At 37.4% G+C, this 15,904-nt stretch overlaps 2 protein-coding genes across 2 annotated transcripts; one reads left to right on the top strand and one right to left on the bottom strand.

The window, feature by feature from the left end:
- Positions 1,134 to 6,875, top strand: LOC109703569 (bromodomain-containing protein DDB_G0270170-like). The gene is made up of 9 exons (XM_020224226.1): positions 1,134 to 1,587; positions 2,187 to 2,232; positions 2,372 to 2,447; positions 2,591 to 2,636; positions 2,747 to 2,845; positions 4,978 to 5,046; positions 5,163 to 5,499; positions 5,627 to 5,784; positions 5,896 to 6,875. The coding sequence occupies exons 1-9, from the start codon at positions 1,171 to 1,173 to the stop codon at positions 6,637 to 6,639; spliced, it is 1,992 nt and encodes a 663-aa protein (XP_020079815.1). The 5' UTR covers positions 1,134 to 1,170; the 3' UTR covers positions 6,640 to 6,875.
- Positions 7,700 to 9,142, bottom strand: LOC109728947 (glycosyltransferase family 92 protein Os08g0121900-like). The gene is given in 2 exon segments (XM_020259505.1): positions 7,700 to 8,596; positions 8,599 to 9,142. Coding segments are annotated over 2 exon segments (1,194 nt in total). The 5' UTR covers positions 9,100 to 9,142; the 3' UTR covers positions 7,700 to 7,903.

Below are 15,904 nucleotides of genomic sequence, written 5' to 3'. Positions count from 1 at the left end.
ATCACTTTTAATGTTTTAGATCTTAATTTAGAGCATATAAAAATAGATATTACTTGTGTAGGATACATAAAAATTGCTCCACAAAGGTTCTACAATTAGAATCTAAACTGGTTAAGCAACCTACATTTGAAAGGCAAAATTATACCGAGCACCCATCAACCACATTCAAGTCTGAAATGGCCCCTCAACTTCTCGGTTTTTTAATTTAACTATTTATACCCGATTAAATTAAAATTTTTATCAAATTCAATAGTTCTATTAGTTATTAACCTTTAAACCGCTTAGTTTTATTTATAAAAAACTGAATAAATTCATTAAATTTGGTCAAATTACTAATAAATTAGATAAAATCATCAGATTTCTTTCTCTTTTTTTTTTGGGTCTAATCACTTACTTCTAAAAGCTTAAGGGGTCTCAATACAACACAAAAAAAAAAGACTAAATTACATAAAACTCTCCTGCCAAAATTCGATTTTTCACATTCCCCTCCTGTCATTTAAAAATCTACGCTTTAGTCTCTTGTAAAACAAAAAATGGTCACAAGGATTACGGTGTAAACTGTGATGACAAAATGACCATTTTGTCCCTCACCATTTGTGGCAACAGAAAAGAAAGCTGAGAGTATGTTTGGCATAAAAAAAAAAATATAATAATATTTTATAAACGAACATTAACGGATTACTAACAGTAGGGAGTAAAGTGAACATTTTTTATTTTATAAGGAGGTAAAGTGTAGGTTTTTAAATAATAGAAAAAAAAAGTAAAAAATCAGATTTTAATAGAGGGTTTTCTGTAATTTAGCAAAACAAAAAAAAAAAAAGTTAGAGGGGGCTATTTCAGATAAAACTGTACGTGAGGGGGTACCTACACCCTTTTACCCATAGGAAAATATGGACCGGTTCTTGGATGACGTTGTGACCCGGTTCATGAAATTTTTTTTTTCCCCGTAGCTTGCTCGGGTCGGGGGTTTTTTTTTAAAAAAAAAAAAAAAAACTGAGGCGGCTGTCACGTGCGCGACGCGCCCTCCCCCCCGCGAAACAAACTCCACCACCCAACGAACGAAAAAAANGAGAGAGAGAGAGAGAGAGAGAGAGAGAGAGAGAGAGAGAGAGGGGTGGTGGTGTGTGGGGTGGGGGGGGAGGAGGGGTTGGGGGGTGGCGCGCGTGCGAAATGGGCGACAACAGCAAGCCAGTGGAGACGAAGCGGAAAAAGAAGAAAGGGCGCCCCTCCCTCCTCGACCTCCAGAAGCGGAACCTCCGCCTCCAAAAGCTCCAATCCCAAAACCCTAGCCCCGACCCCAAACCCGCCGCCGCCGCCGCCGCCAATCCCCACCTCCGCTTCTCCGCCCCCTCCCGCCGCCCCACCCGCCGGAACCCTAACCCAGACCCCGCCGCCGAGGAGGAGGAGGAGGAGGACGAGGACGAGGACGAGGAGGAGGGGGAGGATGGGGGTAGGAGAGAGAAGAAGCTCCGGTTCGTGCTCCGCCTCCCCCACCGGGGCCCCGATTCCCCCTCCAACTCCGCCGAATCCAGCGGCGGCGGGGCGAGGAAGCGCAGGATCGGCGACATCGGCGCCGATCGGGACCAGGTGGGGATCAGCCTAATTCGATCTTAATTAATTAGCTTCGGAGAAGCCGAGATCTAGAGGATCGGTAGGGTTTGGGTCCCGGATCTCGCGGTTTTAGGGGGGGATTTGAGAGTGGATTTAGGGTTTTTGCACGATTTCGGCTACGGATCCGGGAATCAAAAAAGCGTCGAATTCGGGGGGTTTGGGCCCTCGGATTCCGCTCTTTATGTGGGGATTATCATCATCATTATTATTATTATTATTATTATTATTATTATTTAGAAAAAAATAATAGAACAACGGTCTCCTGGTTTCCACAAAAGTGTTTCGATTTGACAAGGTCAACGCCCAATCATTGGCTGCTGAGATCTTTCTCGTCAAATTAATGTAAATAAAATATATAGCTTTATCTGCTCTGATTTCTTACTATTTTTTAATTGCGGCATTAATCCACTGTTTACTGATAGAATAAATTTGGATTTTTGTCCTCTTCTTTCCCTGTCTGTGATGGTTTCTTTTTATTTTTCTTTTAATTTTTTAGCACCTACTATAATTTTTCCGGATTATTTCTAATTTTATTACGATTTTTTTACTGTGTTGTATAAATTTTTGTCTTGCAGAGAGGAGGACCAAATTCTGCGTCGAAAGCGACGGATGGGGTTCAAGGTTTGGCGCTCGCTCTTTTTTAATTTGATAAAGGGGAAATAAAAATCTCATTTTTCTAGTGCTTTTTTTTTTTTTGGTGATGTTTGTATACAATTACTATTAAGTTTTATTTTGATTGTTTATCTTTTCTGGGGGCTAGGGCAATGTGATCCCGGGCCCACGACATCTTTGCCGGACAAAAAGTTGTTGGTCTTCATCCTGGATAGGCTGCAGAAGTGAGTGCTCTGCTTTATTTATTTCAATCTCCACAGGGAGCTTTTTCCTAACCCTTCCCCCTGTTTCCTTTTCCTTTTTCTCGTTATTTTTCGACCCTAGTATTTGAATTTTTTTCAAATTGGGTGTTCTTGTTTACTATCAGGAAAGACACCTATGGCGTCTTCTCGGAGCCCGTTGATCCTGAAGAGGTTCGTGCCTGTAGCCGTAATTTATTTTTCTGAGTAATTTCGGTATAGTTCTTGTTCAATCATTTTGTATTATGTGGTCTTAATGAGGATCTGTTGATGAATGCGTACAGCTTCCGGACTACCATGATATCATCAAGCATCCTATGGATTTTGCGACTATACGGAAGAAGCTTGCGGACGGAGTTTACGCGAATTTGGAGCAATTTGAGGTTGGTACTAAGATTGCATGTAAAGTGACTCCCATCTTCTTGAAGCCAATAGTTTCATCTTGTGGAATCTAATAAATCAATATTGCTGTGAATGGTCGTGCTCTTGCTCTAGTTAATTTTGTTTGCACGTTGTATAACTTATCCATTTTAATTGTAAATATAATTTTTTTTTCTCGAAAAAGAAAGAAAATAGAATCTACATGACGAATGAGCTAAATGTTATTTCTTGTAAGGTTTGGAGACGTATATTATGAGAGAGAAGTGTGCATTATATTGACATAGACTAAAGCATAATTACCTGAAAACTGCACACTCTACAACTTTGTTTTTCCTCTGGCAAAATTGAGATTACCGGCATTGAAAAGTGAAAAAGTAAGAAAGCATTTCTTTTTACAACACTTGCTTGAATTTCTCGATCCTTCGTGCCAGTTCATTTGCATCTTTGCATTGTATTTGGTAATAGCTCTTGCTGCTCTTACTCATTTTGACCTCAAATTATGTCTGTATCATTTTAATTTTATCTTTATAGTTATTGGCAACGTAAAATTACTATACTTTATATGCTCATTGATTGGACATATTATTTTTATATTATTCAGTTCCATAAAGCGTGGCTTTAACCGTACGTTCTACATCCTGCTGATTGATTGGACATGTATTTCTTCTTTTGTTTTTTCCTTCCTCTTTCTCATAAAGAGAAAAGGAGTCTAATTACCTAGTTCTATTTGATTTATCCAGTTCTGTTATTGAAGGATTTTTCTGGAAGTGTTAAATGAGAATGCCTGTTTTTGCACAATTTTACTGAAATCTAATGGGTTGGAAGTAAAGAAGTTCGTCTTAGGTACAATTGGTTTTTCTTATGCATGGTTCCTCAAATTGAGATAATGGAAATAAATTCATGTTTTTTATATGAACTCTCTTTTATCTACTTTCTAACCTAAGAAAAGCCTCAAAAGGTGTGGTGTACAGCATGGACATTGTTAAAGAACATCTTGTGCAGATTGAACAAAGTATGATTTTACCCATGGGCTGGTAATCACAGAAGCTAGTGGACCGCTCTTTATTTTCACAATAAGTAGTTTCCACTATCTGGTAGCAAAACTAGACCAAGAAGGGATTCCCCATTGCAGAATACTAATATTTTTACTTTGAAGTTACTTAGATGACTTCTTGCTATCCAAATATGCATGCTTCTGCTCTCTATCCAAATTTAGTAGTTATAGAGACATCTTTGAAATATTATGGTGCAAATATTATATGATATGGATCTATGCCAATTTTGACCAGTGGGACTCAGTTGGTTTGGAATCTTCACTAGCATGTGAGTATTTGTCAATGAACTTATATGCCAAATTAGGACCACCTAATCTAGTTCATTGTGCAGCAGTCCTTATAGTCCATGCTGTTATTACTTTTTTCTGTACATGGTTGTCTGTAGCAGTTTTGTTGGCATTTATTGTTTTATCTGTTTCTAGTCTATATATGCTGAATGGTAGTTGTGGTAATTAGCTTGGCTGATGTTTGTTTTGCTTATTGCTATATGTGATTCCCAAGATACGTATTAGCTGATTAGTATGATTAGTATGATATTTTTTGTTTATTTATTTTTTCCAGAGGGTTTATAGTACTGAAAAACAAGTGCGTGTTTTGCTGTGCCTGCAAGGATTCCATCAAGTCACAAAATCCTTAAACTTGTTAACTTGTTTTCATATCTATATTTAGTGGGTCAGCTGCAACTCTCCAGCATAACCTAAAAGAGGAAAATTTTGCCCATGTTTCTGTTTTTGAGATTGTTGTTGTGATTTGCAATGGTCCGTACTCAAAATTATCACTACCTCAACATTTTGAGTGTGTGGTGTGAAGTTCTTTTTGCCGCTACTTGTTGGAGCCCTCTGCTTGTGCAAGTTGCAAGAATGAGTAGTTGAATGCAGTTAAAGGCCCTTGTCATATGGAAAACTACTACTAATTTTCATATAAGTAGTCTTGTTGCATGTCCTTTAGATTTTGGCTTTAACTTTGTTGCTTGATGCTATTTATGAATGGTGAGGCATTTAGTGTTTCATTCCTCTTGCTTGATAAAGTGCTTCTTAAATGAACTCAATGAATTTGACTTGGACATAATATATTTGCAGAATGATGTTTTCTTAATAAGCTCAAACGCGATGCGCTACAATTCTTCAGATACAATCTACTACCGCCAGGTACGTGCTTTCTTAGGCATAATGTTTTTTCTGATCGAAATTCAAGTATTATTTCGGTATTATCACTTTTATCGCTTTATGAGATATTGATAGCAACAAGTGCATAATCTGTTCAGGCACGAGCTATCGAAGAGCTTGCAAAGAAGGACTTTGAGAATTTAAGGCAAGAAAGTGATGACAGTGAACCAGAACAGAAGCCGCGCAGAGGTAGGCCCCCAATTAAGAACATCATCAGAAAGAAAGTCGGCAGGCCTCCTTCTGTTCGTCCGAGTTCTGATCCTCCCTCTGATGCAACACTTGCTAATGCTGGTAACAATGGACTTCGGTCTCACCTGGGAGATGATTTGTCGCGGAAAGGTCCCGACGCACCAAGAGCTGCTTATGGTCTTCGCAACATCGAAACTCGTAGTTGGCTTGGCGAGCAAAAATCAGATAGAAATGAACATTGTTCAGGTTTTTTTTTTCTTCGGCTTCTCTTATATATCACACTTATAATAATCTGGTCTCTGGAAGGACGTACCGCATTTTATTTTGTAAATTTCCCAGTGCTTATCTCATGTGGTCATCATCGTCTTTGCAGGTTCTACTATGAAGGGATTTGTAACTAAATATGGGAAGAAGCCATTTTTGATTGATGAACTCCGTCGGAACACATATATGCAACCCCAACATTCCACTTCTATACATGTGCCACCCATAATAAATACCTTTGAAGTGGATAGGAAGCAGCTGGTACCAGTAAGTATCTGAATTGGAAAACTTGCCATTTATTTATATTTCGCTCTTTTCTTCTTCTTTTTTCCTATACTTTCATTGGACAACTTTAACCTTGGCGTCATGGGGGGCCAGGTCGGGCTTCAAATTCAGCACACTTATGCCCACAGCTTGGTCCGATTCGCTGCGAAGCTCGGGCCAATCGGTTGGCAGATCGCCGCCAAACGGATCGAGCAAGTCCTTCCTCCCGGGACAAAGTTCGGCCCCGGGTGGGTGGGAGCGAACGAAGCACCGCAACATTCACATCTGCCTCTAGTTACTGCATCTCCTCTGCATTCTTCAATTCCGCAAAATATCTCGCCTACTCCGTGCACCTCCACAGTTTCACCTGCAGAATCCCCCTCCAATAGCTCCGCAGTACAAGACCGTGTTTGTGAGACGAATCTCCCTACGCCATCTTTGGCATCTAATACCAAAGATGACGATAAAGCAGCGCAACCTACCATAAATGGTTTTAATACCCCACTAGGGTTTACTATGGCTTCTCAGATTGGGAAAGTGGTTGAATCCTCCATGCCGCGGGGAAGTATGGGGTTGGAACCGAGGATGATTCACGGCAACACAATCTTGAGAAGCAACAGTACTCACAATTATCGTATACCCGTAACCCAACACGAAGTGGAGAAAGCTAAATTGGCCGGTTATTCCGATTATTCAGGCGCTGATCAGCAAGGAGTGTGGCGCGGCTTTCCGCAGCACTCTCAGAGAGGTTCTGATGGACCCCCTGATCTCAACGTTGGGTTCCAGTCGCCAGGATCGCCGACTTCGAAGAGCGTGCTGGTGGATCAGAAGCAACCTGACCTAGCATTGCAATTATGAGGTGCAATATTATTTGATTTGTCGCCGATTCGTTAGAGACTTAGGCTGAGGGCTTCATGGTGTCGACGAAGCCTGAACGACGCAGATGAGGGATATATAGGGATGCAGAGTTTTAACAATTAGTTACAAAATTAGCGCCGTGTTGTAAAATGAAAGCAGCTGTTTTTTGTACAGATTAATTTATATTGAAAGCAATTCACTAAATGAAGCAGAAATTAGCCGCCGTGATTTCAAAAGATTGCTTGTTGACTTTGATATATTGCTTACAACTGTTTTATATGCATGTATATAATACGGTGGCTTTTGATTTGTGGACTCTGGTGGGCCTCAAAGTTTGAAAAAGTCGGTCGAAAATGGCAAGGGTTTATGTGCGCGCTATAAAACGGTTATAACCATAATATATATATCTTCGCCTAGGACCCCTCGCTACCTATTTTTTTAATGAAAGATGATTTTTAATGCAACCTTGGAGACCCAGGTAAATAAAAACTTGTTTCCTTATTGAAGCATTAAATTCTAAGTTCTTGTTTGAACTTAAATTGTAGAACCCACCAACTGGGCATAAGAACTTTGGATTGCTCAATAATGGACTCTTGATAATCCTTTAATGCAAGGACGCAATGATCTCTTCCTAAGTATTTCTTCTGAGATGATGTCCTTGCATGTTATCGATAGATTAACGATTATAATAATACAAAGAATTTTAGTTAGTTAATACTCATAATATAAAGAATTTTAATTAGTTTATGCGTATAGTGTAAAATACTATATGTGCTTTTGCAATGACACATCAGCAGCTTATAAAATTTTTTTGTGGATAATGATATACCAACTTTTTTTTCTATCTTTTTTTTTTGAGTAATTAATTCCATAAATAGGAAGTATCAAACCTTGACATAGCAATCTCACATGTGGTTTTTCCTCCTCCTCTGTTTCCGGTTATTTATCTCTCTGCATGTCTCTTCCAGGTTATGACATAGCAATCTCACATGGCAGGTGCACATTAGTTGCCTTCAGCGAAGAGCCAAAGAGGCAATTGTGAGAAGAGAGAGAGAGTCAATCCTTTTAATATACCGATGTGAGCAAGTTCTCTATTACCACTGTTACTTTCTTTATTTACAAATATTATTACAAAATGTCATTTTACAACAACAAAAAAAAAAAAAAAAAAAAATCTTTATGCCACCTATTCTTAATAATCTATTTTTGCAGTGTTTCAGTATTTCTCTCTCTCTCTTTGAGTTTTTTTTTTTAAAAAAAAAATTTATTCCCATACCATTTTATATGTCCCATGGGGCCCCGCCACGCCGAACCACCTTCGGGTGGCGTCTCGGAGCTTGAAATCCTGAACTTGGCAGAACATTTCAGTCCACCCAACCGGCTCGATCGCCTTGAACCCCAACCCGGGCGTCCGGTCCCTCGAACCGGGGTTCACCGCAGTCGACCAGTCCGCTACGAAGGCCGACGCGCGCCGCCGAAACTTCACTTTGAATTCGTCCCACGCCTGGTACTTGTAGTGGTTCACCCGGACCGTCCCGACCCGTCTGGTCCTGAAACCTTTTCTTAGCGAGAAGTGGTGCACCGAGTTGGCCAGCGACCGGTCGACCGACTTGTGCCGCTCGGCCGCACGCCTGCGGCACGTGTACCCTTGCGTGACGCCGGGCTTCGGGTGGGCTGAAAGGCCCGAGGGCCCGAACTCGTAGCAGCCCATGCTGACCTGCCCGATGTTAGGCCGGACCGGAAGCAGCGAGCCCAACATGGACCGGTTGGGCCGGGGCGAGCCGGCCCAGTCGGGGGAGAACACGAACTCGTCCACGTCGACGAAGGCCATCCAGCGACACGCGTCCCGGTGCGCCGCGGCGCAGTGGGAGAACGCGGCCTCCTGGGTCTTGGGCCAGGGCCAGTAGCGGGACGACACGCGGTGGCCCGCCGAGGAGAGGCGGCGGATCGCCGCGGCCCCTCCTCCTCGTCGTCGTCGCTGGCGTTGTCGTAGAGGAAGAAGCGCTCGACGCCGATCGCCGCGTGGTACGCGACCCACTCGCCGAGGAACTTGGCCGCGTTGTACACCATCGTGCAGGCGCAGATTAGCGACCGCGGCGCCGCGGGGCTACCGTGCGCCGGGGGGGCGCGTGGCGGGCGGTAACTGGCCAGGGAGGGGATCGGGGTCGCGTCCGCGGCGCCGGTCGCGAGGGAGACGCGGAGCTCGGCGCCGACTTCGAGGGAGGGCGAGGGCGAGGGCGAGGGCGAGGGCGGGGGGTGGGGGCAGCGGAACACCTCCTGGGCGGCGCTAATGGCGGCGGCGGCGGAGGAGGAGGGGGCGGCGCCGCCGTGGACGGAGTAGTAGACGCAGCGGACCTCGGCGGCGGCGGCGGCGGAGCGGGTGTTGACGCCCTTGGCGAAGACGACGACGTCGTCGGGGGTGGAGAGGGACTCGTAGGCGAGGCGATTCCACCGGAGCATCTCCGGCGAGGGCTCCTCCCCGGCGGCGCCGTCGCCGCCGGGGAGGACGAGGCNGCCGGGGGGGCACCACGAGGTTAACAGCAGCGGCGGCGGCGCCAGCAGGTCCAAGGACGAACGGAGCGGCGGCGTCGGCGGCGGCGGGGGTCGCGAGGGAGCTCGGCGAGGGCGTGGTTGGAGGCCTCGTGGAGGGCCTGGGGCACGGTGGAGTTCAGGGCTAGGGTTAGGGTTTCCGAGTAGGAGAGGAGGAGGTCGCGGGAGTGGCAGTTGATGTTGTAGGAGGAGGAGACGACGACGACGACGACGACGACGACGACGAGGATAAGGGCGACGAGTGACGTCATCATCTTCCGCCGCATCTTTTCTCTCTCTAGAGATAGAGAGATAGAGAGAGAAGGAGACTGAAGACGAAGAAGACGAAGAAAATGAAGAGAAAGTGAGAAGGGTCATGGAATCCATGCCCTGGAAATATTACGAGAATAAATTTTCCACAAGTTTGTGAAATTGACGTGTGTGAATCACCTTTTAGGAGAATAATTAGCTCTTTATATATTTTTTTTAAAAAAAAAGAATTCTCGATTTAAATTTTAAAATTATTATATATATATATATATATAAATACAATTAACTAAATTTAAGCATTTTTTATTATTATCAAACACCAAATTATATTTCTAAAATTACTTAAAAAGCGTGTCTACTTCTATTTGCTTTCTAAATTTAATTTTAATTTATCTTCTGTTTTTTGACAATTTATCTAAAATTTTTTTAGATTAATTTTGGAACTTTAATTAAGAGTGCCTTATTAGAGAGGGTAAGGATAAACGAGGGGGAGTCGGGAGAGCGCGGGCGCGGTGTGGTGCTTCGCACGCGAATCTTTTCCTAACCATGTTCGAACGCGCCTTAGATTTCATTTATTTTTTAATATTTATTTATATATTTATTTATTTATTTTTAACATATTTCACCTTCCAATTGGATTTTATTACTTCACTGCCACTGGAAGTTCCCGTTTCAGAGAGAGTTGCCGATATTTGATAAACCATTAGGGCATTTCGGTCAATAAGGTTTTTTGAATTTTAATAAAACCATAAAAATAAGATAGTAACAATAATATAATATATATATATATATAAGGTACATAATATTATGATTGGTAATGCCTTTCACACCTGAAACTCTTCAATATTAAGCCTTATAAATTAAATTTGAAACTTAATACAGTAATTTCTAAATTTCGAATCAGAAATTATAATAAATTAAAGTATATCGTGTGTCATAACTGAGTACCAAAAATATAATTTATCCTAATATTCACTTTGAACCGAAGTTTTATCATTGGTGAACGTAATTTAATTTTTCCTTCCAAAGGAAGTTATCCAAAATTGACCACATTACGACAATCTGTTAAATCTTGGCCGTTCCATTCACATCACACGGTGCAGACAAGATTGCCGTACAGGTACACCGAGAACAGTTTGCCTCCTTAGCCGTCCTGCTGCCCTATCTTGATTGTTGTCTCGGTTTGAAGATTGAAGTTGTCCACCAATCGACAAGGTCACGATTCCAGTGAAGGCCAAGATTTTTATTTGATTAGTATTCAAAACAAGGGTGCTCACTGTAGATAATGTTTTTAAGCAGGGTTGGACAGGAGAACAGCTGCGTATGTTTTGTGCCAATGAAGTTGAAATCTGCGATCACCTATTTTCAAGATGTCTCTATTTTCGATATTTACTTTTTTGTTCGACGAATAACTTGCCTACCATATCGCCTGAGTACAGTATAACAAGGCTTTGGGAGAAATGTTACAGCAAGATTGACAGCCGTAGTCGAATAAATGAATTGACTAAATTTTCAGCTACATAGTCGGTAATCTGACTAGGAAGAAATAATATTATACTTAGGCAGCGTTTGATTAGGGATAGGGATAGGAATAGACCCTTATCTCCCCCTTTATATCCAAACGCTAATTTTTTATCCGAGAATAGTAGTTCTCGGTTATCCCTACCAACACCTCCATTTTCTATATAAAACTATCTAACATTGTTCTTATTCCCAGAAACAATCCAATTTTCATCTAAACACTATTTTTCTTTTCCCCATACTTGTACCTATCCCTGTAATAGCTAGTTCTTGCTTATACCCGAACCAAACGGTACCTTAGGGTATGAGGCTCAAGCCCAGCTCAAGTTTTTAACCGTATACATTCATTCGCACAGAATTGGTTAGAACAATCCCTTTCTTTCCTCCCTCTCCCCATACATCTCTCACTCTCTATTTTTGATGTTTTGTTTTTTTTTTTCTTAAGGCTTTCGCTGCCTTACCTATGTTGCCAAGTTCATACTACTTTATGAATGAAACGGATAGCTTGCTATCTTTTTTTCAAAAAAAAAGAAGAAAAAATTGTCCACCGGGAACTTTTTCGTTTTTATTTTTCCTTTTAGAAAAAACTTCAAATATTGCTATTGGAATTTCGTTTTTTTTTTATTTTAGTACTTTGTGATTTAAAGTGTATTACTTTCGTATTCTGTGATTTTATTTTTCTCTTTTTGTTATTCCCTCCACTAATTTTTTAATTAAATAAGTGACAAAGTTAAAACTAAAGCGTATTAAAGTGAATATTCGATAAACTATAAGTAAGGTATCTAAAATTTTTTGCATATGATTTAACAAAAAGTTAATAGAGGGACTAACAAAAAGAGAAAAATAAAACCACATGATACTAAATTGGTACACTTTAAACTTTATGGTACTAAAATAAAAAAGTGCAAAATCAAAGGGATGGCATTTAGGGCGCATTTGGTTCGCACTATCAAAGATTACTAAGAGTTAAAAGATATCCGAGAATCTTATTCCTATTCATTCTATTACTAAGAATGTAGTATTTCGGTGTTTGGTTCGTACAGTTATATTATTTGGTCATATTATTTAAGATTACAAAAAATATACAATTAATTAATTAATTTAATTAATTAATTTTAAATAATACTATAAAAAATTTTAATATTTTTTTAGAAAAAAGAGAGAGAACATAGGTTAAATAGAGAGAGCATAATTAAAAAAAATAGGAAGAAAAATAAAGTCGATGTTAAAGAGAATAAGAGGGTTGAGATTTTACAAAAAGAGGAAGAGAAATAGCTTAATTTAGAAAGAGAAAAAGAGTTGAAGTTTAGAAAGAAAAAGATAAGTTTAGAGAGAGATGCGAGGTTAGAGTGTAAAGAAAAATAATATTAACTAGCTACTGGGTGAGAAGAAAAAAAAAAATTAAACATATTATAATTACTCCAATCCATTAATATAAAGATACCCATCCTTCCTCAAAGGAATGAGATTAGTACTTTGGGATGCATCTCATTTCCAAGTAAATCTAATATTACCAACTAGATTACTTATACGTTTAGCCAAACATCGTAATATTTTTGTATTCCTATTGGATTATTATGAATCTTGAAAAGATAGCGCGAACCAAACACACCCTTAAAGTTTATCCTTCTTTTTTTTCTCGAGCGGAACAAAAGGTTTATTGGTTGATAGGCACATTCTCTTATTAAAGATAGTTTTTTTTTTTTTTTTTTGCATTTAGTTTTTTAACAAATATTTTTTGTACAAATAGTCTCATAAAATTTATATTTATAAAATTAATCTTATTTTTGCCACGTGAATATATACTACACGTAAGTGCCATATTGAAAGAAGAATTTAAGTTAAATATAATGAACAATTCACCGTACTCTCCATGTAAATTTTGGGCTAGAGCTCCATAGTCTAATGAAAATATCTAATCCTTTACATCTCTCTGCATTGCATATTTGGTCCTGTAGTAAGGAATTGTCTGATATGATATATTTATAAATATTAGTACAAATAAAAATAAACCTTTTGATCATTTTTCAACTCTAATATTATATTATTCAACAAAGCACTCACTAAACCCTAAAAATTACTGTTATCCTAACCGCACATTCTTTCATTTATGGACCAAAAATCTAATAGCACAAATAATTTGATGTTATTAAGGGTGCGTTTGGTTCGCGCTATCTTTTAAAGATTCCTAGTAATCCAATGGGAATAAAAAATTATGACAGTATTTGGCTAAACGCACTAAGTAATCTAGTTGATAATATTGGATTCACTTGGGAATAAGATTCACTCCAAAGTACTAATCTCATTCCCTTGAGGGGGGGTGGGTATCCTCATATTAATGGATTGGGGTAATCATAATATGTCTAATCTCTTTTTTTCTTCCTACCCGCCGGCTAATTGATATTATTTGTCTTTACACTCTAATCTTATATCTCTTTCTAAACTTATTTTTTTCTCTAAAATTCAACTTTTTTTTTTCTCTCTCTAAACTAAGCTTTCTCTCTCTCTCTCTCTTTCTAAAATTTCAACTCTCTCACTCCCTCTAATTTTGACTATATTTTTTTTTTCTATTTTTTTAATTATGCTCTCTCTCTATCTTATACTCTCTCTTCCTTTTTTCTAAAAAGATGTTGAAACTTTTGGTAACATTATCTAAAATTAAATAAATAAATAAATAAATAAATTGTATATTTTTTGTAATATTAAATAACATGGCTAATTAATATTACCGTGCGAACCAAACATAGGAATTCCACATTCTTAGTAATAGGATGAATAGTAATAAGATTCTCAGATATCTTTTATTCCTAGTAATCTTTCATAATGCGAACCAAACGCACCCTAATAGTATTCCAAACTAGTTCTATATATTTGTATATAATTTGTTAGTTGTATGTAATTGAAAGTCTCATAATTTGAATTTTTCCTTTTATTTGGCGGCTCGTAATTTTAAATGGGGAAACTTCAAATATCATTCATGTTGTTTCACAATTTCTCACATTACTACCAAATGGTTTAAAGTATATTAATTTAGTGTCCTGTGTTTTTATTTTTATATTTTTATTATCGATTTTACTTATTTTTTTCGTTAAATCAGTGACAAAGTTAAAACGAAAAGATACTAAAATAAATATTCGATAAACGTAAGTGGGATATCTGAAAAAATTTTTATATAATTTAATAAAATATTAACGAAAAAATTGACCAAAAATTAAAAATGAAACCACATGACACTAACTTAATACACTTTAAATTACAAGTTACTAAAGTGAGAAAGTGCAAAACCACGTGAATGGTATTTGAAGTTTACCCATTTTAAATTGTATGTATAGATTTTATTACCTTATATGCAGCATACTGAGATTACTCTACAAAGTAGAAAATTTTATTTTATAATTCCGGAGAGAAAAATATTATACTATCTATTTCGTTTATTTTTTAAAAAATAAATTTAGTTGAAAATATAAAATAATTAGACTTCAAACTTAGAATCTCGGATATTATTTAGTACAGAAATTATCTTGAAAACTCATATCTAATCTGATTTTACAAGATTTAAAAGCAAAGTCGTAATAATTCCTAAATTATAATTAGATAATTTATTTAATTAAATAATTAAATAAGTATTATCTTTTACATTCTGTTTGAATAAAGAAAAAATAAGAGGAAAAAAAAAAGAAAACTATGAGATTAAATTATGTTCTCTGCTTGAATCAAAATTTGAAAAGAAAAAAAAGAGAAAAACAGAGAAAAATAAAACTTTCAACATGGGTTATGTTTTTTTTATCTCCAAAAATAAAAATAAGAAACAATTATTATCTCTTTTCATATAAAGAAAATGTAATAATTTTTCTTTTTTTTTAATTTCACACCAAATCTTTCCATTTCCAAATAAACATGATTATTGCAGAATTTTTTAAAGTACTCTTATCTTTTAAATATTCCATTAATTAAAACTTTAATTAAAATTAATGATTAAATCATATAATAATTTATATTATTATATATAATTTGTGGAAGCATTGTTCCAATTGAACGCAAATGATGCCAGTGCGCGCACTTACAAAAAAGTTCAATGTGCCACGTGGCATATATATATATATATATATATATATATATATATATATATAATATATATATATATATATAATATTAATATATATATATATATATAATATATATATCTAACCAACTATTTTAATTAAATTATTACAAATATTTAAGTAATTAGAGAAAATTATAACCATACATACCAAATTAATATATAACTATTTAATTAAATTATTATACAAATATTAAATAATAGAAGAAATCATAACCATACATACAAATTATTTAAATATGTAAAATTTGGTCTTCTTTTTATATATTTTTTTTATATAATAAAGCTTTACTTATTTTTAAATATAAAATAATATAAGTAATAATTTTTTTTCCTTAACTGCACAATAGTTATTTTTTTTCTTAACTGCACAACAGTTATTTTTTGTTCCTTAACTGAACAAAGTTATTTTTTTTTCCCTTCTTTCTTTGATTGAGGCCTATTCAACTTTTTATAGTTTTTCTATTTTCTCTTTGGGGTTTAGGTTTCTAACGATCTCTCACGCGTTTACTTTTACCCATTGCAGGATGATGGCGAGCAGGCGCGTCAAAGGAAGAGCGTGGGCGGCGTGAAAAGTTCAGGTGTTTGTTTTAATTTTATTTAATTTTTTGGATTATATATATATATATATAATATAATATATATATATATATAATATTTATATATATATGAGAGTGAGGCTACTATGCTTCGAAGCACGGAGCCTTCCGTGCTTCAGTCGTTCAATGTTGCGACTTTCGAATCGTCGATCGGCTCCGTTAACTTGATCTAGAGTATTTGAAGTACCTAGAAAATAAATTTTAATGATTTACGATAATCATTTGCTAGTGAACGAAGGGGCTC

This window comes from Ananas comosus, linkage group 25 (genome assembly GCF_001540865.1).
Source record: "Ananas comosus cultivar F153 linkage group 25, ASM154086v1, whole genome shotgun sequence".
NCBI classification, from domain to species: Eukaryota; Viridiplantae; Streptophyta; class Magnoliopsida; order Poales; family Bromeliaceae; genus Ananas; species Ananas comosus.
This window is presented reverse-complemented; position numbering and strand designations above follow the sequence as displayed.